This window comes from Mus musculus, chromosome 1 (assembly GCF_000001635.26).
Source record: "Mus musculus strain C57BL/6J chromosome 1, GRCm38.p6 C57BL/6J".
NCBI classification, from domain to species: Eukaryota; Metazoa; Chordata; class Mammalia; order Rodentia; family Muridae; genus Mus; species Mus musculus.
Window position 1 is genome coordinate 182,827,176 of NC_000067.6, and position 24,191 is coordinate 182,851,366.

The 24,191-nt window shown below is 45.8% G+C and overlaps 1 protein-coding gene across 8 annotated transcripts in view; it reads left to right on the forward strand.

The window, feature by feature from the left end:
- Window positions 1-24,191, forward strand: part of Susd4 (sushi domain containing 4) — a 132,553-nt gene that overhangs the window by 63,132 nt on the left and 45,230 nt on the right. For all 8 annotated transcript variants that reach the window (NM_001356462.1, XM_030243824.1, NM_001356464.1 and 5 more), the window contains one exon: window positions 5,888-6,100. In NM_001356462.1, coding sequence (NP_001343391.1) covers window positions 5,888-6,100 — 213 coding nt within the window. The remainder of the gene's footprint in view (window positions 1-5,887; window positions 6,101-24,191) is intronic.

Sequence of the window (24,191 nt, forward strand, 5' to 3'; positions counted from 1 at the left end):
AAGATTTTTTTCTCTGTGGGACACAGGGTATCCATCCTGGTGCGTATTTTTCTTGAAGCACAGAGACAGTTAACTGTTCAGATTGCCTGTAAGCAGCTTTGTCTGTGTGTTGCTACTGATTAAAAGGGATTTGGTACTGGGGGAAAGGCAAGCTTGCACCTATGGGGAGCTGTGGCGGGAAGAGCTTGGGTACTTGGGTACTCAGGGGACCCTTGTGAATCCACCACACACTTCTCTTTGCTCTTTAATTCTTGAAGGTAGTATGCAGTCTGCTCAGTGGGACTTCTTCCATCTCGTGAAGCCATTCTCCAGGTCTGGGCTCTGTGCTCCCCAAATATATCCCCATCAGAAGCAGACTCTGGACCCCTGCTATGGCCAGGAGATGTGTGATAGGTCATTTTCTAGATCCTTGGATGTCTTAGGTGACAAGCCAGGTTCCCCAGCTCCTCCCATTGAGATGCTGTAATAAAGGGTAAGCTTTGGGGAGACCATGAGGGTCTTGTGGTGTGGTATGCAGTCATAATAGCTCAGCTCTGTTTTAATATAGGAGATCCATGATCATTTAAGAGTTGAGATCGTCGCACAGATCTGTCACAAGCTAAAATTTGGTGAGAAAAAACCAAGCAGAGACAGCTCTGTTCCTGTCAGGCGTGCTGGACTGTTTTGAAGCTCAGGTTTGAGCCCCACTCTTAGCCACTGCACCAATGCTTTAGCCTCACACCCCTTAACCACAGAGTCAGGCCAGCGACCTTGCAGGTGATTTGAAGGTTAACTGAGTCTACAGTAAGTGCTTCTGATGCGAGCAAGGCATTTGGGAATTGCTCTTAGTTATCTGTTTAACGTTCACAGGGATGGCTCCCTCTCGTTTACCCAATACCCTCTCACTAAAGAAATGCATACAAAATCAATTTTTGCGTCTATATCCTGTTTCTTCCCCTATAGACCCATAGAGCAGTTTACAAAGAAATGGAAACCCAGCCCTGGCTCTAAATGGATTTGGCTACATTTGATACACTCTTCCTTTCTAGAATATGACTTTTCAGCTATAATAGCCCCAAAGATTGCTTTTTCACACCTCTTTCGTTTTTATGATCCTTTTCAAAGACTTCTTATGTTGTTCACAGTAGAAATGTCAGCTAGGTTTCTGCAGTCTCAGAAGTAACCAAGCCAGAAGTGTCAAGACCCCATCATCCGATGGAGAGTCTGATGCATTTCTTTGTGTGAGAAGAGAAAGGTGCGCCCAGTCCCCATGGTTCCCGTGGATTTGGGTTCAAAGAAAAGAAAACTAAGGAATCCTGGCATCCACCGGATGTGGATCCACCGGATCATAGCTGTGCCTTTGACTTGATCTGGGCTCAGCAGCGCCAGAAATGAGAATGCTGATACCCAAGAGTGGGGTGCAGGCTCAGAGCAGCCAGTCCTGTGGGTATCAGAGGGACTGCAGGCTAGGGCTGTCCTGCTGGGTTGTCCAGACCCCAGGATTCAGGCACTAACCACATTTAGTGAATCAACTGTATATCTGAGCTGTGAGATCTTGAGAGAAGTGGCCCCTGAAAGCAGGCACGGTCAGCATCCCTGTAGCTGCCGTGTTGGAAGTGCCTAAGCACTTAGAAGCCTGTACGCGTCTGGGTTCTGCTGGAAAACAGAACTAATAGAAAGCATTACTATATATGTCCGTTCACCCACCCACCAGTCCTCCCCCTGAACCCTCCATTCACCCACCCATCCATCATCTGTATCTCCTAGAGAACTGGGAGAGTCGGTGGTACAAGTCCTGAGCTGAACCCTGGTCCAAAAGCAGAGGATAGGTGTTTCAGCTTGAAGACGAGCAGCTAGGGAGAACAAACACTTTCCTATACCTCATTTCACTCTGTCCAGGCCTGCAGCACTGAACAAAGCCACCCTACACTGAGAGGACAAGCCATTCTGCTTGGTCTCCAGAGTCTCAGGTTGATCCCAACCAGAAGAAAGGGCACAGCAATCCCCATACAATAGGACTAATACTGGGTGCCTATATCCTAGTCTGGGTCACGTCCGAGTATTTCTTGTGCGCGTGCGCGCGCGCGCACACACACACACACACACACACACACACTGTACTCTTGAGCGACTGTAGCAGGAATGGCTAGGAGAGGCTCCTGCGGCTGAGGATTGTTTGAATTGAAGCACTCCTCCCCCACCCCACCCCACCCCCAACTTGTCCCAAGAGCAAACATGTCAGAAACCATTCTGGGAACTCACTCTGCCCTCCAGGCCATGACCACTCAGTTCCAAAGCATAAGCGGAATTTGAAGGATGGGAGGAAAGTGTGTTGGGGTTTTAAGAAAGCAGATTCTTGAGAGATGATTTGAGTGGACCTGCACAGGAGTTATTCCCCACACCTCCAAATACCTACATCAGCCCACTCCTTAATGGGTCTGTTATCAGATGGGGCTGATCATCATCATTATGGAAGGACACTAAGAGAGGACTCTGTAGAAAAATGGCCCGGGATGGGAATTGATCCACCAAGGGATAATTTGAAACAAAAGACTCCAAGATCTAGCAGCCCTAGAAAATTACTATCTTGCTCAATGGGATTAGTTGTCCAAATAAAGAATATTTTCTCTTTACACCATCCTGCCTTCCAAAGGATTTTTTCTGCTCATCTCTTCTGAGCCCGTGACTGGATTCGTGGCCAGCAGTACTGCAGATCTTCAGCCCTGCACCAGGCTTAGGCCATGTTACCTGTGGTTCAATGGAAGCAGAGAGCTGGTGGGGCCATGCATTGAGGAGGGGGAAGAGATAAAGAATCAGCTCCCGAGGAAAGTCCCGAGCTCTCCCCTTGTAATTTTCACGACCTCTCATCATTCTTTTATTAGCACAGTGATTTTCCTGGTGGATTATGTTATTTTTTTCTGATGGGTCTTCAGCACTCCCTTGAATCTTCTCTCCCTCCCTGAAAGAGAACAGCTTTGTGGCCAAGGACAGGGTGTGGCCAGCTGGAGGTACTCCAAAGTCAACAGTGCTGATGTTTGGTAGCAGGGGTGACTAGCTAGAAACAATGTGATTGGGGAGCAAAGATGCCCAAGGTAAGGCACAGCATAGACACCCAGTCCCTTTATTAAGGAAGAGAGTTAAGACATTGAGACATTGGACATCAAGGAGCTGGATATGATGGTTGCACACCTTTAATCCCAGCACTCAGGAGGCAGAACCAGGCAAATCTCTGAGTTTGAGGTCAGCCTGGTCTACATAGCAAGTTCAGGCTAGCCAGAGCTACAAGGTGAGATTCTGTTTCCAAAAAAAAAGGAAAAGAAAAGAAAGAATACAAGAGAAAAAAACAAAAGAAAGAAGATTAAGGATCATAGTTTACAGGAAAGGAAGAGAGAATGCTGCAAGAAAGCTTTTCACATCTCCTTCTCTGCGACGTGCAAGAGCTTCCGGCCACTCGTGGTACTGCCTGGTTGGGGAGGGATGGCTGTCTAACGGGAGAATAGTTGGCATATAGTTCCATCCATTTGTTCATCCATCTACCCATCTATCCATCCTCTTACATTTAACCATCTATACACCTATCTATCAACCCATCCATCCATTCACAAATCTTCTCACCTCTCCATCCACCCACCCATCTATCCATCCATCCATCCACTCACAAATCTCCTCACCTCTACATCTACCCATCCATTCATCTGTTCCACCCATTCACACATCTACCTACTCATCCATTTATTGATGTTTCTGTACACCTACTTATTCATGTATCCATCCATCCGTCCATCCATCCATCCATCCATTTGTTCTCCGTCTACCCATACATCCGTACATCCATACATCTGTCCATCCATTCATACATCTACCTACTCATCCGTTTATTGACCTATCTATCCTTACTTATTCATGTATCCATCCATGCACTTGCCCCTCCCCATCAAACCACCCATTTACACACCCACCCAGCCAATCATCTTTCACTAATGGTGCTTGTGGGAATGGTTACCGCATACATCACACAATGCTGGGTGCCGAGGACATGAGGAAGATTGAATCTCCTGCTTAGGCTTGCACAGACAAGACAAGGATACAGGCAAGTAGACCAGTAGTCCTGCTCACAGTGAGGAACGCCTTGAAGGGTGAGCCAGGCTACCTTGATGGGAAGAGAAGCCTCCTGTATTTATTCAGAGGTGGCTTGCATTATGAGAAACATTTTTCCCTCATTCAAAGGTGTGGCGAGACTTCTATCTTGTTTCAGGGAAAGATAAGTATTCCTCAGCATCACTGGGTTTAGGTATCCTCCCTGCCTGTATCCAGGTAGCAAACACTTACTGAAGTCTCCCTCTCAGCCATCCTCAGCTACAGCTTTCTATTCTCCACTGTTTGCCTTGTTGTGTGAAGATTCAGATCTCTGCTATTTAAAAAAAATTATTTTTTTTAGTAAGGGCAACTCTTACTGTATATACCAGATTGACCTGGAACTCCCCACATAACTCAGGCTGGCCTCAAATTTATAATAACCCCCCCAACCCCCCCACCCCCGCTTAACCTATAGGGTACTGGGGTCATGGGCTTGAGCTGCTGAGTCTGATTTATCTTAACATTTTAATACAATAGTAAAATCTCAGCCTGACCGTCTCTCAAGGGTAGCTACCGCCCCTGTTCTATTCACACTGGACCTCCAGAGATGTCCATGCTACTGCTCTTCTGCCCTCTCTAAGCATCAGCAGACAAGTCCCATCTTGTCCCTCAGGATGACAGTGGTCCCAGGGTCCTCTGTCTTCATCCATGGATACTCTCAACCTGTACCCAGGATGCTTACCTTCCTTTCTGGCTGGTGTGTCCACTCTCCTAAGGACTCAACTGTAGGCCTTCCAGAGGCTTCCCTTCCCTCTGGTATAGTACATTCCTCCTGCCCTGGGCCCCCACTGACACACGTGTACCCCATTCTGATACAGTTAGAGGGCGACTGGCTCCATCTGACAGACCGAAGGACAGTGACCTTTTCAAAGGACCTGCTGTGAGAATGTGCAGTCTGCCAGACTGAAGGACCTGGGGAATGCCTGATGATCTAGAGAACTTTCCCTAGATGTACAAACTTGAAGTGGTCATGTGACCACTGCCCTGCGTGGTGTCTTGTTGCTTCGGTGCAGTATCAGATCGCTCATACTTAAGGAGTAGATGTGCAGATCCCCCTACACATGTCTTCCTTTTTAACTGTTTCCTCCCTCTACCTCATCACCTCTGCACTGCGGGAGCTCTGACACCTAGTTTTGGGTGTGCTGCCACCACGGTGCCTCTCACGCTGAGATGATTTTAGCTCAGTGACCCTGAAGACCAGCGGGGGGGGGGGTGAGTGTGATTCTCACACAAGCATATGGGGTGAGGGGTGTCACCGACAGCTGAGAACCTTTAGCAATCCAGGCTGTTAAAGAGGAGTAGGTACCTCACAGATCCAGCATCAGGCAAGTATCGGAAGCCCCGGGGCTGGGTGTACAGTGTGTTCTGAATCTGAGAGCAGTGCTGGTACCAGCAGACTGTACCAGGCATGAATGATGGGCCACCAGCCCATCTCCAGGGAGCTATGTGTACTGGTTCCTGATAACCTGCTCAGTGAGGATTTGTGGCTCCACTTTTCTTAGTTTAGAGGAAAAATAATAGCTGTCTGTGCAGGGCTGGGATATTTCCACACCTTCCCTTTGAGGGCACATTTGGACCCTTAACAGAGAGAAGCCATGCCTTCCTTATTCTTGGCCTCTCCTAGCCAATGGGATGTAAGCTAACATGTTTAGGTATTAGTTTTGTACATAAGGTTGGAGTGGCCATAGGGGTAGGAATACAGATCCTGGAGAAGTATTTAAGTAAGTGTCTCTCTCTCTCTCTCTCTTTCTTTCCCCCCCCCCCCATGTAGGGTTCGATGACCTCAACGTGTGTGCTGACCCAGGCGTCCCAGAGAATGGCTTCAGGACCCCCAGCGGAGGAGTTTTCTTCGAAAGCTCAGTAACCCGATTTCACTGCCAAGACGGATTCAGGCTGAAGGGCTCTACAAAGAGGCTGTGTATGAAACATTTTAATGGGACCCTAGGCTGGGTCCCAAGTGACAAACCTGTCTGCATACAAGAAGGTAAAGGGCCCACCCCCCTGTGGAAGCCAGCCACATGGCTCTCGGGGATGAAGACTGTGGTTTTTCTGGAGGGGAGTCCCAGGGCTGGGTTGGTAGACAAAATCAGTTTGAACCATTCTGTTTCTCTGTCAGTTACCATCCAATCTATCACTATTCTGGTGGGTTCAAGAACGCACTCGGATCCCAGAGGGCAGTTTCCTACCGGGCGGCCAGGTCAGCATCCACTCAGTGAAGAGTATAGTAAATATTTTTGTGCGGAAGGGGGATGTGATTTGGACTCTAACCTTTTAGCTCAGTGTTTGGTGTGACTTGTTGAGAAGGCTCTACAACAGGGAGAGTGGATTGGCTGATGTGACAGATGGTCCTCTCTAGCAGTGACCCCTGCATCTATTGTTCATTGCCTGCTGACAACTAGCCTAAATCTACAGGCTCAAAAAATTGCACATACTTTTTTTCTCTATTTTATTTTCACTCTGTAGACAATGTTTAGAGTTATGAAAATGCACTGTTTAACTAATTGGAATCATTTAATTAGCTGGGTTGAGTGTGAGCCTCACAGGGTGAGCGAGGCACACGCAGGCCTGCTCTGTCTCGTTAACTCTGACTCATTAGAGTCGGTGTCCATGTCTCTTCGTTATTGAGGTGATTTGGGGAGAAAGGTTTTATGATAAAATGCAAAGGATCATTGTGACTTAATAATGCATACTTCCTTAATGAAACTTTAGAAAGAAATTACGTGTGTGCATGTGTGTCTGTGGGTGAGTATGTGCATATGAATGCTGGTGCCCGTGGAGGCCAGAGGTGTCGGATCCCCTGGAGCTGGTCTTATAGGCCAACCTGCCAAGATAGGTGCTGGTAACTGGACTTGGGTCCTCTGCAGGAGCAGTGTGTGTTCTTACCCACTGAGCCATCTCTACAGCCCGGCGTTATGAAACCTTAGACTGCTTTAATCTGACAAGCGCTTTTTATTATGCTTTCTTCTCTGGAAATTGCAAAGGATGAGCAAGAATTATCTCTTGGCCTTACAGGACTCACTAATAAGTTCAGTATTCCCTCTTGCACCGACATGTAAGCTGTGCTCTCTGTAAAATGCTAAACTAGAAGTTTATTTGGTTCGTGTCTGTATACGCTGCCAAAGCCTGTGGCCTGAGATGCCCTGCACTCAGAAGCACGAGTTGACAAAGAAAAAGAGAGCAAGGGCCCCAGATATTGCCCGGTCATGAAGCCCTTCTCTTATTGTGTCTTCTTGGGGCAAAACAAAAGCAGTTTAGCATCTTTCAAGTGAGCTTCCCTCTAGCTCTGTGTGCTGTGGGGTAATTCCAGGTGTTGAGCCAACCTCCTCGGTTGGGGGCTTCTTGTGTGCCAAGACACAAGGGGAAGGCACAGCCTAATGTGCCGACACGGTGTTGAGACACAGCACTCCCAATCAGACCCTGACTCTCCAAAGGGGGAAGGGGGGGGTCCAGACCTGCATTCTGGTGTTGAATGGTAAGCAATGTTTGGAAAAGCTTGGGCAAACCGACTGCCAGCTTGGCCATTATGGTATGTTTATTTGAATTTAATGGTGAGACCATAGGCCTTGGCAAGTTTGTGTACAGAGGTGGCTGCTTGTGCCTCCATGGTAGAAAACATTATTATGTCTTTGGTGTTCTTTATTTATTTTTTGGTCCTGGGGATTGAACCCAGGGCCTTGAGCATGCTAGTTATGCTCTCTACTGTTGAGTTATCTCCTTGGTCCTTCGTTCTGTGCAGCTCATTGGGAAGGTGATTTAAAAAACAATCAATCAAACAAAAACCTACCATGGAGTGTTTGTTTGCTTGCTTGCTTGTTTGTTTGTTTGTTTGTTTGTTTGTTTGTTTGTTTGTTTTTAAACCTTGCTTTGTAAATAACCCTGGCTGAGGGCTTCAGGTTTGCACTGGGTGGATCTTGAGAGCTGTTGAATTAATTTGCTGCCCTTGCCAGAAGCCCGGGAAGGTTTGGTAATGGAGATAATGAGGATTTATTTTAGACTCACCATAACTACCCTATGAAATGAGAATTTTGTTCTCATTTTCTGTGTGAGAGACTGGGACTCAGAGAAGCTCAGTCACTTCCTCAAGGTCACACAGCTTAGGACTAACAGCACTGAAGGTAGACCTAACATGGGAATCCTCGGGGAGTGTTTCAGCTGTACTGACAACCAGCAAGACAGAAGTGGTGGAGAAACAGGCTTACTCTGGGCCAGTCCTGAGGGCAGTGAGGGCAGCAAATCCATCATCCGGGGTTCAGAGGTGTGGGGGGCTTTTGTGGACACAAGAGGGTATGATGAGACAGGAGTAAGAATACTCCAGCTCTGTGGGGGTTCTCCTCTGGGACAGCATCTTTATTTTCTCGTAGGTCAGCCAGTCCATATGTCCACACAGAGAGGGGAAAGCTTCAGAGCGCATCACAGTGAAAGAGTGGGTTTGGAAGATTAAGGAAAGAGAATCTGGTGGGTGGGATTCTCTTGCCCACACAAAGCCCTGGGTTTGATTCTAGTGCCTCATAAATCAGACATAGTGGCACAAGCCCAGCACTTAGGAAGCAGAAGCAAGAAGGTTAAAAACAAACAAACAAACAAAAAAAAAAAAAAACCCTCAACTACCAGTTACTCAAAACCCAGCTACCTAGCCAGCCTAGCCAATTTGAGGCTAACCTAGGCTACCTAGTACTCTGTCTTAAAAAACAAAACAGAGAAACATAGTGAGCAAACACACAAACACTAAAGCCCCATTGCCTCACACCCCTGTTCTACCAAATAACTGACTTTGTAAGTTTGCTGTTCTGGACATTTGTCTCATTTCTACATTTACAGTGTAAACATGGCTTCTCCCTGCCCTGTCTCACTAAGATTGGGTGCTTTCCCCGACAGGGCTGTGGCTGACCCTTTATTGAATCATAAAGGCCCCATCTGACTCAGGCAAGGGAGCGCATTGTTACTGCAAGTGACTGGATCTGCGTTGAGGTTGAAGGGGTTCATAGGACTCTCACAGTTGAAACACCCTTTGGCAGGCAGAGAAACCGAGTCTTAAGAAAGTAAAGGGTTCCCTGGCATTCTATGAGAATTTCCATGACAGATGGACCAGATCTGGCCTTGGAGCTCACTGCTGTGACCTCCACTGTTCTCCACCTCCTTTCTCCTACCTGCTGGCTATGTCTGAGGGCAAACTTTTGTTTGTTTTGAGAAAAGGTCTCCTGTATCTCAGGTTGGCCTGGAGTTTGCTGTGTAGCCAAGGTGAGCTTTGAACTTCTGATGGACCTGCCTCTACCCCAAAAGTGCTGGGAGCACAAAATGCACCATGTCTCTGCTGAGAAGAAGAGTTTGAAGCAGCCAGTTCCCTTGACTCCTGGTGCCCACTAGTTGAGCTGTGCTCTGCAGAAGTCATGTGATGTGCATGTGGTGTGGTGTACAACAAAGTAGGCAAAAGCCTTCTTGGACCATCCCACGGATTCTACTCTTTACCCTTTACCCTAACATGTACCAACACTTTGCACGCTTGTGCACACACACACACATACCACCACCATCACCACCATCAATACCACCGTTCCAGTCTAAACTGCTTGTTTCAGAGGAGCTCAGTGTGAACTAGGGTCTGCATAGGGAGTAGATTTGTTGGTACCCAAATCTCCCACTTGATGTGTGGCTGTTTTTGTTTTGTTTTGTTTTGTTTTGTTTTTTTCTGAGCTGTCATTCCAAGGGCCACGCTAGCCTTCAGGACTAGGAACCTGGTGAATGCACAGAGCAAAGGAGATTCTGTAGCTGGCTGAAGACTGAGAGATGCCTTGTTGGCACAGCATCGCAGACCTGTGAGGTCAGGGTACTGGCCACCAGCTGGGCCTCTGCTGTGGCAAAACCACTCAGCTGGGTCTAACTGAGGGGACACGTTCCTGGGAGTCACACACGTTTCTGTGAGGAAGAGGTGAAATAAGATTGGCCTTGTGTGAATTGAATTTCTAGACACAGGCTGAACACAAATGTCAAGGCAGGGAGATATCCCAGAAACTGAAATAAAGTCGCTTTGGTCCCCACCGATGTCATGACCCAATGGACAGAGCAAGGGAGGAAGCTCCGCCTCCCCCTCCAGGCCTGTGTGATTGACGGTGTTACTGAAACGTTGCCCTGAGTAAGCATCTTTGGCTGCTGGGCTGCAGGACACCTTCTCCCTTATGCGTTGGTCATAACAGAAGCGTCTGCTTTTGCTTCTTAGGCAGAACTCGGTAAGCAGTTGCAGCCAGCTTCTGCATTGGCAAGAGTCTCCTTTAGACTGTGAGCCAGCAATGCACAGCACCAAAGTCCCGTAGGAGTCTCCCCACTAGGAAGGGTTTTATGGAGCTTTTGAAGTCAGATCTGCATAGCAGGAAGGTTGTCATCTGATTGGGTTCTGGGTGCCCCCGGAGCAACTTTGGTCGGAGTCACACAGGTGAAGGGGGCATACAGCTTTCTTTTCTCTTTTAAATGTCCCGACCTAGAATGGCTATGCTTTGGGAAGTAGAGACCTAATCACTGCATAAAAAGTTTTTATGACATTCATATTTGAGTGCTTTCACCAGCAGGTTCTCCTTGGTAGGGTGGAGGGAATTTTCCATTCCCTCCCAGCCAGCTTCATTGAGCGGCGTGGAGAACTGGTGCTGCCTGGTCCCCTTGGACGTCTCATTTCATGTCAGCTTCTGATAAATACATATTAAGGAGGAGAAAAACGTCTACCCGTGACACTGGATCCCCCCGGCTCTAGCAGACAGCTTGTCCCGGTGTGTCTTCCCCAGCAAGCGTCCAGATGGTTTATGAGAACGGTGACACTCCTAATCCCGGCACAATGCTCTATTAAGAGACCTTACATGTCCCTCCTCCGCAGAGCATCCCGTGTTGCTCTCAGATGAACTGTCTGAGAGGAAAGCTTTTTCAGGCAGTGATTCCTCTCCAGTTAGACAGTCGGTTCCTCTTAGCCAAAGAGGAGTAGAAAAAACATTGCTTAAACCACACAGAACATGCAACTCCAAGCTCTGCCTACTCAAAACCTGGTGCTCAACCATTACCACAGCCTCCTCCCACAAGCCTCAGGTACAACCTTTGGTGCTGTTTCAAGAGCAGGGCTTAATTAAAAGTGTCAATTGGGAGCCACAGTATGGAGGGAAATGTGTGGCTCTGGGGAGCTCTTAAAAATTATAGTGTGTGTATGGATGTTTGGGCTGCGTGGATGTCTGTGCCCATGCAATGAGTGCCCACTGAGGTAGGAAAAAGCCATCAGACTTCCTGGAACTTGATTTATAAGCAATAGATTGTGAGCCACTGCATGAGTGCAGGGAGTCCAACGTGGATCCTCTGCAAGGGCAGCCAGTGCTCATAACCTCTGAGCTGCTTCGCTGGCTCCCTAAGATTTTTGTCTCCCAAAGAACAACCCCGTTCCTGTTTCAGTGCCTTCAAAGGGAAGGACCGCTCAGCCTAGAAGGTCCCACTTGCAGGTAGCATGCTGCAGCACCTTGCAGATGTGTTGGGATGCTTGTGGATATCCATTGTCTGCATAGGTGTGCAGGCAGCTCTCAGCCGTGAGGTGCTAAAGGAGGGCCCCGTGTCCCTGCGGCTCCCACTACCTCAGTGTTCTTGTAAGACACAGTGGCCTTCTGCAGCCACCTGCCTCTGCCTTCTCCGAGGCTCCCCACAGCCTTCACAGGTGGCCTGGGGATGGGATGATTGGTGTTCCTCTAGGTACCACTCTGAATAGTCCTGCAGAGCTGGTTGGGGGAGTACTGGCTTTGCCCTGGTCTCTTTGATGTTTGTGCAAGGTGGCTGCAGCCGCTCGTGGTCATTCCCACAGAGCATGCCTCCCTTCCCTTTGTACTTCTGGTTGCCTTAGTACACACTTCATCATCGTTCTGACATAACGATGTGGGTGCAGTTGAGTCTGAGTTGTCTGTAGGGCCATGAAAGGGGCTGCCCAGTTCCAGATCATGCACTTCGGGAATGTTGACAAAGATGAGCCATGACAGCCAGATATCAGTCCAGAAGTTACCTCCACCCACAGACACCTGTCCCCCATGCACCTCTGCGTTCTACACATCTCTGCTGGGGTAATACTTTTGTTCTCCTTTCCCCGAAGCAGACAGTACTGTTCTAAGGAGGCGTGTCCTGTGTGGTTTGGGTACTGTGTTAGATGCGTGGTGTGTTTGCTCTTCAATGGCCAGGGGCTGTCCTGGATTCCCTGTATCTCCTTCACTGGGTGATGAATACACAGTATGTTCTTCAGTGGGTGTTGGATGCAGTGTGTTCATCAATAGCTAGGTGTTAGGCTGGATGGCTGTGTTCTTCAGTGAGTATAATAGCCCAGCATGCTGGCTCTGGCATTTGATTTCTGGATGAGAAGCAGAGCCTCAGAGGAGCTGGATTCACAGTGGAAGCCTGGGCAGTGGTGGGGATGGGATTGGCTCTGTACTTTCCAGGACACTCAGGAAATGGCCAGGGCTCATTTCCCCTCCTGGGGGAAGGGGATGACTCACATGTTAATGGCTGCAAGTCCACACCCCCTTAGGGAGGCCTCTCCTCCCTGTCAGCATTTTTTGGTAGGGATCAATTGCTTTAGGGCCCTGGCTTTTAAAGTATAAAGGATGCCCTGCCTCAGAGCCTGGTATAAAAACCTATTCAGACCTCTCTCACTAAAGCGCTAGGGGCAGGACCAAAGAATTGGCATTCTTAAAACAGAAAACCCCCGGGTACTTTTCTCTTTTAGAACCCAGCCCCCAGCCCTCACCAGAGCGCCTTACTCAGGGATGCAGTGTATCAGCTTTGTGTGAGGGAAGAGGACTTATTTCCTGTCGCGTTCAGCAGGGTTCCTCGGAGACCATTTTTGTGATCAGAGCATCAGTGTACCAGACAGAGGCCTGTGTGAGCATAAGTGAGTTACACAGTGTGCCCAAGAAGCAAGCTGGGAGTGGATGGGCCGGCATCCCAGTGACCTCCAATCCTGTGCTCTCCTTGCAGTTATGTAACCCAAAATGCCTGTCAGATTGCCTGCAGAACTTAAAAAAAAAAAGTGAAAACACTGTACTCTGCCATTTCATTCAATTGCATGTTTCCATCCGGAGGAGGCACACATCACAGGGCTACCTCTAAAAGCTCCCAGGCCAGGCCAGGTGTGCTTTCTGTCTCCTGGTTCCTGGTACCTGTAGCCAGGTCATAGCCCTAAGGAACTGAACGCACCCCCCCCCCACCCCCTCTTGCTATGCCTGTTTGTTTAACCCTTCTTTATCCAAAGTTCCTTGCCGCATGACAAAACGAAAAAAAAAATCCATTCACGGTTTTTTGAAGTACTTACTACAATATTTTGGCTCCCATAGGCCTGACCAGGACTGCTATAAAAGATGAATAATTTGACATTAAGAAGATTCTTTGAGCTTCCTGGGGGATGGGTGCGACGTGAGTTTAAGTATTATTATTACATTATAAATTTTTAATTAAAAGATCCAACTTGACTCACAAGCTAAAGCTGGCAGCCGAGTTGGCAGCCAGCCCCTTTATTCATCGAAAGTGTGGGGTACAGGCATTTTTCACAAGCAGGGGAATCTTATTCCCTTTTATGGCTACTCATATATTAAGCTGCGCTGTCTTCCACCTTCGGGAGCCTCACTGGAACAGATGGAAGCCCTAAAAATGTTTTATTTAGCATTCTTTTCTTCTCAGGTGTATTTCCTATCACCTAAAATTCTCCCTTTGTTGCTTTGGACATGAGTTATCAAAAGCGACAGCCTCTGCCCACATGGGCAAGTACTGCCATGTCTTCCCCTAAGATACATGCATGTTGTCATCATCTAAGGTAGGACAGTGCAGAAGGACACCCCTGCCTGTCCCCAGGGCCAATGTCAGGTCTCACTGATGTTGACAGAAGTTACCATTCTCCCATGTGCCCTCCCTTGTTGTTCCTGTGTGAACTTGGCTTTTGTTCTTGAAGAATTTCTCTTCTTAAATGTGAACATGACTTGAAAGGGGAAAACATTTCTAGAGAAATGAGGTCAGGCGAGACAGAGGCCTATCCGGTAAAGAGTGGCAGAAATAATCTCTTACCCCCCCCTGGCAACATGACAGCCGGATAGCCACAGGCAAAGGTTCACTAGCCTCACCATAGGGCCCACAAGTACAGAGGGGAAGTCTCCATCTGGGTGGCATTGTGAGGTAACCACCTACACCCATCTTCTTGAATTCTTCCATCCATGAGTGGCTGCGTTCCCAGCCTGTCTGAACAAGGGCCCTGCAGGAGAGGGGGGAGGGAAGCTTTAAATCACAGAATTTTCAGGTAAATGGAGAGTCACAGCATCAGCATGGTTTAGATCTCTGTCAGGTCACATGATGACCAGTGGTGACCTTGATGACCAGTGGTGACCTTGAACATCTAGTTGACTATGGATCCCCGGAACACAGTTTTTCATTAGCTTACAGCTCCAACAACCCAGAATCAGGTTGGTTACTTATGAAGAATGCAGTTTTCCCCAGGGATGTTCTTCCAAACTCATCACAGTGCACCCAGTTCTCTCTCCAGCATGGAGTGGTTTGAGGCTGACCTGGCCTCTCCAGGCTCCATTTTCTGAGTCTCATTAGCACCAATAGAGACTTCCTCAGAGCCCCTCCTGGGCCCTCAAAGCAAAGGTCCCATAGTGCGGACTTGCCTGTTTCAGAGTCCAATTTCAATTGGCTAATACAACTTCTGGGATCATTAAATTCCCAGGCATCATTTTGTTGTTGTTTTGTCTTCTGTCTTCCTGGTCACCTGCACTGGCCTTGGGTATCTCGACGGCTCGTCTTAGCCTTTGATTGCCTCGGAGGGATAAATGATGCACGTTGTAGACACCACACCCTAAGCATTTTCTAGGCTGAAATCTAAATGTATCCAACACATGGGTGGTTCTCCTGCCGAGCTCAGGCACTCCTTGAGAGGCTTGCCCTGTGTCTTCTGTCTGTAAGTAAAGCATAGGAGACTGGGCAGATGCTCTGCCAGGCTTCAGTCTACGAGAACAGCCTTTGAAACCCATTCTTGGCTAGGAGATATAACTCAGGAGGCTAATTGTACACTAGCATTTGCAAGGCCATGAGCTTGGTACCCAATACCAACAAAAGAGAGCCTTGCCCAGCACAAAGTCCTTTCTAATGCTTCTTCTAAGTCCACGTTGGGCCACTCAAGTTTTCACATCCCTTCCTTTTTACATATAAGGCAACTTTCCAGAAAGTGAATGTTGATCTCAGAGTTTCTTTAAAGATACAATAATTAAGCCCTCATTGATCAAGAGAAGCAGAAAGGGCTGGGGAGATAGCGCCACTGACAAGCCTGCTGCAGAGGCATGAGGGCTTGAGTTGGGGTCCCCAGAGACCATGTAAGAAGCCAGGCACAGTGGCTTGTGTCTGTAACCTCAGCACTGGGGAAATGGAGACAAAAGGACCCCAGGGCTTGCTGGCCAGCCATCTTACTGAATTGATAAGTTCCAGGTTCTGTGAGAGACTCTGTCTCAAAATGATGATGATGATGGTGGTGGTGGTGTTGATGATGATGTATAGAGCAATAGAAGGAGCTACTTGAAGTTCATTTCTATCCTCAGTGCACATGCACACAGTATGTGTGAATGTGTACATGGATGCACGCACGCGCGCGCACACACACACACACACACACACACTCAAACACACACGAAGTAAAAAGTCATGGTTTACCTGAATGATGAAACTGCACTGACTTCTGTAACTTACATCAAGAGGTCAGCTTGCCCTCTTGAAAATTTTCTGGCAAATAATGAAGGTTTGGTGCTTTGGGGGAACTCAGTGCTTTGTTCTCATGCTCATGGGAAAAGCCAGGCATTCATCCCAAGACATTCTGTTCAGTGGCTCCACCCCGAGAACCAGACGGGGCAGCATCTTCATTGAGCTTTCTTGCTCTCCATCATGGCTCATTTTCTGTCTCTATCATGACTTTGTTTAAATTTGCATATATATGCATATATATCTTTGTATATGCCAACGTTCAGGAGACACTACAGTCGGGTGAATACTTACAAGGTACCAACATCACCAACATCCAGGGAAGAAACAGGACACTGTTGCTGCCCCCAGGAGCTTAGTGCCACTCTCCTCCTCCTCCCCTGAGAGGTAGCAATCCCTTCTTATGATGGACACCCCCTAACCCCCGAAGCATCAGCATCATAAACATGACGCTATTACAAGCTTAATATCCCTCTGCCTGGCTTTGGAGTTAACGTACACGGACGTATAGGTTAAGAGCTACTTTAGATCTGACTGACTTTATGAAATCCATGTGCCCTTTGATCCCTTTCACTGTTTCATGGGGTATGGACCTACCTTCATTTGAATATTCATTTTGGTACATATTTTAAACTTTATCAATTGACTTCCGTTATAAACAGTGCTGCAGTAAGCATGTCTGATCATGCCTATTGATGAATGATAATCTCCTATTTCCATTGGTTCTGCCCCAGTGTGGGGCTTCTGAGGTGTGTGATGTGCATATATCCAGTGTCGATCGGTACTGCTAGTTTCCTCAAGTGGTTGTACTTGTTTATCTCCCACACACAGAAAGAGCATATCCTTTAGTGTTTGCAGTCTTTAGTTGTTCAGGAGTTTGTTTCTTTGGTGTGGGTTGGTTGGTTGCGTTTTGAGAGAGCATCCTACTGTACAGGACACACCTGCCTCAGCCTCCCGAGTCCTGCTTTGTGGGCATGTCCCACCACTTCCCGACTTTCTCACCTTTAGTGCTCATTTCCCTGGAGAATAATAAAGTTGAGAACCTTTCTGTGTTTATTGGCTAGCTTGTGATTCTCCCCTGTGAAGTGCCTGCTTAATTCGTTTAACCATTTATCGATTAGTTGTCTTTTCCGTATTGATTTGTAGGAGATTTTATATACACTACATGCGAGTCCTTTGTTAGTTATAGGTGCTACAAAGCTGTTCTGTGGCTTAAGGTTTTACTCTCTTATTAGCTGTGTGATGCACAGAATATTTTAACTTGAATGTAGTCAAATTTATCAATCTTTTTGTTTACACTCAATTTGTGTGGGGTTTTCTTTGTTGCTTTTAAAACTGTTCACGCCTTTAATCCCAGCACTCGGGAGGCAGAGGCAGGCGGATTTCTGAGTTTGAGGCCAGCCTGGTCTACAAAGTGAACTCCAGGACAGCCAGAGGTATACAGAGAAACCCTGTCTCGAAAAACCAAAAAAAAAAAAAAAAAAAAAAAAAAAAAAACAACCTGTTTTCACTGGGCTAGATAGATGGCTTTTCTTGAAGACCCAAGTTTGATTCCCACCATCCATGTTCGCTAGCTCACAAGTGTCTATAACTCCCACTCCAGGGGAATCTGATGTTCTCTTTTGGCTTCCACAGGCCCCTGCACTCATATGTGTGTGTGCACACACATACACACACACACACACACAGCTTACAAATGAAAATAAATCTTTCAAAAATGTTTTTGTATTATGATATTGCAAAGGCATTTTCTTTTGTAATCTCAGAGCCTTACTGTCCTGCCTGCATATTTATCCCGCTAACCATTCTTCTTGGGCTTGGTTTGTATGTAACACACATAGCACTGTTCATTGGAATGAATGTTCCCACCTTTGTCAGGAAATGGAAGTCCTGGCTCAATCCTCTGTTCTGTTAATTAGTCTGTCTGTTAATGCAATAGATGTGATCCTGTTTTTATTACCGTAGCCCTGTAATCATTCTTAAATGCTCGTAACACAAGTGTTATCCTCTTTCTGTTCCTTCAAAACTGTCTTGGATCTTCGTGGTCTTCCAGGTTTCCTCATAAATTTTAGAATGAGCATAGCAACCGCCAAAACAAGTTTGAATTCTGAACATTATGACATTGCGTTTTGTGATGTTTTGTTTTATCAGCTTGGACACAGTCTAGAATCACCTGGGAAGAGCGTTTCAATGAGGAGCTGTCTAGATTAGGTTCACCTGTGGGTGTGTCTATGGATGATTGTCTTGATCATGTTAATTGATGTAGGAAGACCCAGTCCACTATAGGTGGCAGAATTCCCTAGGCTTGGGTCCTGGACTGTGTTAAGAGTTGGACAATGGAACTGAGCAGTGAGCATGCCTGCTTTGTCTGCTCTTGACTGTGGATGTGACCAGCTGCTTCAGGTTTCGGATCCTTGTGTTTCCCTGCTATGAGTATAAACTGGTATTTTGAATGAAAATAAAGTTTTTCTCCTGAAATTTTTGGTCAGGATAATTGTTCACAGCAACTACAAAGGAAAAATAGGACAGATTTATGGTTAAAATTGTAAGGAAAATAAGGCCTATGCAATATTAGTTCTCCCTACTGACTAAGGTATTTAACAGTTTTTCTCAATAATGTTTTCTGGGGGTTGGGGATTTGGCTCAGTGGTAGACCACTTGCCTAGCAAACCCAAGGCCCTGGGTTCGGGCCTCAGCTCTGGGGGAAAAAAAAATAATGTTTTCTGTATGGATGTCTTGTCTTTTGTTTATTTATTTAAATTTAGCAATTCAAATATTTCTGTACTTGATAAAAGTTTTAAGTTTGTTTAAACTGACCTGTTAGAAATTCATACATACTCAACTCATTAATTTTACTACTTATATTTGCAAATTCTTGAAAAAGTTTTAAATATTTATTTCTTTTCTTGTCTGTGTATGAGAATTTGCTTGCATTGACACGTATGCATCATATGCATGCTATGCACCCATGGAGATCAAAAAAGGGTGTCAGATCTCCTGGACCTGGAGTTACAGGCGGTTGTGAGTCACCATGTGAGTGCTGGGAACTGAACCTGGGTTCTCTGCAAGAGCAACAAGTGCTCTTACCTGCTGAGCCAGCGCTCAAGCCCCTCTCTTTGTAAGCTACTTTGGTTCTTACCATATGCACTGTAATTTCATATTTGAATAGTAAAGCTTTTCTTTCTTTCTAGCTCATTCCTTCTACTTTCCTCTTATCTGAGTGCTGCTTCAGTCAGGTAACCCAGCACAGATTTGGACGTAAGTATGAGGAGTGAGCTCAGTCAGGGACCCCAATCTCCAATCAAGGCCTCTGCATTTTTGCAATAACATAGTTTCCTAATAATATCACTTATTAAATTGCAGTATTTTATTTAATCCCTAGCTTATGAAGAGCTTTTTAATGTGAATGGATGTGGGAATTTTTTAAAAATTTTTTTCACATCTAATAAGATGCTAATTCTCTCCTTTACTCTGTTAAATGTTCAAGTCACATTGGTTGATCATTAAACATTAAATCAGCTTACTTGTGATATATTTGAATGGTGTGCGCTAATGTGTTAATTTTAAGTTTTGCGTCTGTGTTGCTGAGATGGCTTGGCCTGACTGCTTTTTTTCCTTCTGAGCTAGTCTTTCTACATTGCATAATAATCAAGGGAGGCTGTCCCATAAATATGCTGGCTTCCTTCAGAAGAGAATGCCTCACTCAGGGTGTGTGTGAGGCTGCTTCTATATCATCCAAAAACGTTCAGCAGAATCCATAGAGAAGTATCTTGGGTCTGGAGGATGCTCTGTGGGAAGCCTTTCTGATAGAAACTGAGCCTACTTAATATTTGCATAAGTGTAAGTTGGCAAATTTAGTAAATAAGATTATTTCTGACCTTGTGTGAAGAGTTTGACCTCATCTAATTTCTCATTTTTTTTACTTCAAGTTTTTTTCTGCCTTTTAAATTTTTTTAGCGTAAGCTGTGACATGCTATATCGTTTTATCCTTACATGGGTAGGTGTACTTTACTTCATAGCTCTCGGTGGATCCCATCACTGACTGGATTTTGGCGTTGAAGAACCCATGCCTGGTCCTTCTTAGCCTGGTCCTCTCCTTTCTCATTAAATCCTCTTCTAGATACCCTTTATTATTTATTTCCCTGTAGTTTCCTTGGGTTTAATCACATATCCATTTTTTCTGACCATAAAGAATTCTTCATTTTAGTTCTAAATGATAAGCCTGCACTTATAAACATTTAAACTTATAAGCCTAGTAACTTATAAACATTTAAACTCAACATTTATAAAGCAAAATTCAATATAACTTTAAGCACAGACCCTCAGTTGCAGTAAGAACATGACTAATATGGAGAACTTGAGCAAGTCTTCTCTGGTGTGTTTAGGACCCCAAGCTTTTTCCAATCACAGATCTGACTCAGTCAACTCTAAGATGTGTGTTCTTGACTTTAAGAATTTATTTTTTGTATGTTTATGTAAGTGTCTTTCTTTCTTTCTTTCTTTCTTTCTTTCTTTCTTTCTTTCTTTCTTTCTTTCCTTCCTTCCTTCCTTCCTTCCTTCCTTCCTTTCTTCCTTCCTTCCTTCCTTCCTTCCTTCCTTCCTTCCTTCCTTCTTTCTTGGGACAAGGTCTTACTGTGTAGTCGTGGCTGACCTGGAACCCCGAGAGTTCCCAGCTAACTTGGCTGTCTCCTGCGTGCTGGGATTACTGGCTTGTGTAAGCAACAATGCTAGACTTTTTCTGTGTGTTTAGGCTTAAAGAGAAATGTATAGTCACAGATTTATCTGCAGAGCATACATTGGAATATGCAAATTTTCATTTTTAGTCCAGCCAAAACATTTTTTTTCTGTTTTGTATGTTGTTATTTTATTGGACCCATGGGTTATTTAGGAAGATATTACTCAGTTTCCGACACGGGAATTTTGTAACAATTCATTTCTGTCTTTATTTTCATTGTAGCCCAAACAGATGACCAGTAATTTTAACTATTTGCTACTTGTTGAGACTGTATTTCCTCCCAAGCGTGGTCAGTCTTCGTGAATGCTGCATAATTACTCCAGTATATGTAATGCTTAATAGTCTCACCCTGAAAAATGGACAACTAGTACCCATAAAAATTCACCATCTATGGTGTAAATATAAAAATACATAGCACAGCACAACACAGTGCCATAGGTCATCTTTGGCCGTGTGGCAAGACCCTATCTCAAAAAAGAGAAGAAAGTCTAAAAACAAAACAAAACAAATGAAAAATTGGCACTTTAAAGTAGCAAACCATAAAGAAGTGTGCTTGCTATACTTGTTTCTTTTAATCATTCTGTGTGTGTGTGTGTGTGTGTGTGTGTGTGTGTGTGTGTGTGTGTGTGTGTGTGTATGTGTGCGCACGTGTGTACACAGTGTGTGCCTATATGTCTGTGCCTGTGTCTGTGTGTTTCTTCGTGGTTTCAGGCAGGGAACTAATAATGCCGCAGCAGCATTCATGTAGAGCCGCAAGCTATCAAGGGTCCTGTTCTGATGCTACATCAGGTTTCATCAAAGTCACCATCCTTTAAAGAGGAAGGAATCAGCCAGAAGCAAAGCTGCTCACCGAGTGGCTCCTCTTTTTCTAAGCAGTACCCCTGTTCCATCAGCTCCCTCTGGACAGCGGTAGCCATCACTTCTCCTTTCCCTTGTTCCGTGTTGATTGTCTGTAATGACATCGTTTGCCTTCACTGAATCTGTTCAGCTTTTGCAACCTTCTCCTGAATAAACCACTGGTCAGGACTGTCTCTCTGGGTTGTACCAGAGCAAGAGAGTAATGCTAGCCAATGTCAGTAGGTAGCAAATTAAAATACCATCCAGCGAAACAAAGTTCAGCCCCCTTACTCCTACACTGTCTGCAGGTCTAGAACTCTCCGAGGCCATTTTCAAATTCAATAATTCAGTCAGATCACTTAGAAAAACTATGACCCTCCTAGATAAGTGTGTTACAGTGAGGATGCACAGGTTAAAGTCGCCTAAGGGCAGAGTTACACAGGACAGGATCCAGGAGTGACAGCCACAAGCACCCGGTGGAGCTGTGCAGACACCGCTTGTCCTTGAAGCAGCGGAATTTGACAATATATCAATAACCAGGAAGACTCACCCACAGATCAGTGTCCAAGGTTTTACTAGGTCCTTTCATATAGACATAGTTGACTCTTGTGGGCTGATATAGGTCTCCAGTCTACCCAAAAGCTACACTGATATTTGGTGTTCCAAAGCACACAGACTTCAGCATTCCTCAAACCACCAAGTGAGCAAAGGTATTTATCTCAAGCAAGGGACTCTAGGAGCTTAGAGGTTGCCTCCGAGGGCCTGAAGACAAGACCATATCCTTGGCCAAAATATAATCTAGACCCTTCTACACTCTTAGTCTTAATAGCATCCCATCCACTAAAATAAAACCCCACTCCCTGTCCTAAAATATCAGGCAGAGCACGAGCTGGATCCTTACCCCTCCCCCTCAGTTGTTGCAAACACACAGGTCTTCCCTGGTGTGTTTTAGGACCCCAAGCTTCTTCCTGGCCTTTCTAATAGCGTAGCTATTCTGCCTGAAATCTCCCAGATCCACACAGTAATTGGATCGGCGCTGTCATTCAGGTCTCAGCTTAATAAATGTCATTTCCTCAGAGGCCCCTTGCCTGTCTGCTCGAACTAAATGAGTCCCCAAGTCACTCCCTATCTTATCACCACATTATGAGCTCATCGCAGCAGTGAGATTTGCCTGTTGTTTTCTAGCCCATTTGTCTCTTAATTTTGCTGTTAGAAGCCTCCTCCGAGCAAGCGCTGTAAAAATGGAAACGGTGTGCCTTCTCTGCCGTGCCCTTCCCCCACCTAGGAAACGCTGGACCTGTGTGTGGGCTCACTAGTCACTGAACAGATGAACGCGCAGTAGAGTGAATAAGTAAGACTTACAAATGCTGGTTTCATCAAAATTTAAGTCATAGTCTTTACAGCAAGACATTTAGAGCCTTTAACATAATAAGGTGGATTGCAAGGCTTATATGTAGCTATACATCATATATTCATGTTCCTGAAAATGGTTTTGCATTTTCCCATATAACCAACATCTGGAAAAAAATGAAAGTTGACTCTTCCTGTGCTTTCCCCATCCCTGGAGACCGTGCTGTCTGCTGACTGGTCTCATGGACTAGTCTGCATCCAAGTGTAACTGTTCAGAACAGCCACATGCTCATTAAACCAAATCTCCATCTTAATAGGTTCAGTGTAGGACAGTGGCTGTGGTGAGCTGGTGAGAGGTGGGTTTTCAGAATGGAAGCCTTTGATGCCCCTGGGGCAACATCCCTGGAAGTGCTCATTCATGCCCCACCCACCCAACCATTCATGCCCCACCCACCAAGTTCTGTTGGCCAGATTCTATGTGACAGAATCAAATATTGACAGATGCTTCTGGTCTTTGCTAATGATATGTTTGAAGTGGCTTTATGTTGCTTTTTTTCCTGAATGGATGAATCCATGATTTAGGAAATTGTGATACAATCGGTCTTTGACTTAACAATGGTTATGCTAATGAGTGATGTCTTGACTTTACCCTGATGTGAAAGCAATGCACACCTGGTAAAACCTCACTTCACATTTTGAATTTTGCGTTTTTCTGGGTTAGTGATACATGGCGTGGAGTTGCATTGCCGTACTGGTCAGCGGCAGCCAGCAAACTGTAACTTCTAGTCAGTTGTAAGATGATGAGGGGAAATGACCCACACCCTGCGCTCAACTGAGTAGCTGATGTGCAGGGACCTCTGTGTGTGTGTGTGTGTGTGTGTGTGTGTGTGTGTGTGTGTGCATGTGGGGTGGGGGAAGGGCACACATATGTGAGTGCACAGGCATGTGGAGAGTAGAGGACAACTTTGAGTGTCATTTTTCAGTAATGGGATCCACCTTGTTTTTTGAGACAGGGTCTCATTAACCTAGAGCTCATCCATTAGGCTATCTGGCCATCAAGCCCTAGAAATCCACTTGTCTCTGCCTCTAGGATTACAACGTCCAGCTTTTCGTATTCTGGGTTCTGGGAGTTGAACTCATGTCCCTAGGCTGGCAAGCATTGATGGAGCCACCTCCCCAGCCCCATTTTCAGCTTTTAACATTTTCAATTTACCGTAAGTTTCTCTGGGTAGGGCTCCTCTTGAAAACCAAGGACCATCTGTATCTGTATTCCTATATGAAACTAACTACAGCATTAATGAAGATCACACATAGGTTTTCAGTTACTAAAGGTCCTGACTCTTTTCCTAGAAATAAGGTTGATTGTTATTTACAGTCACCAAAGATCATTGAAGCAGATGCTTACCTTAGGCTT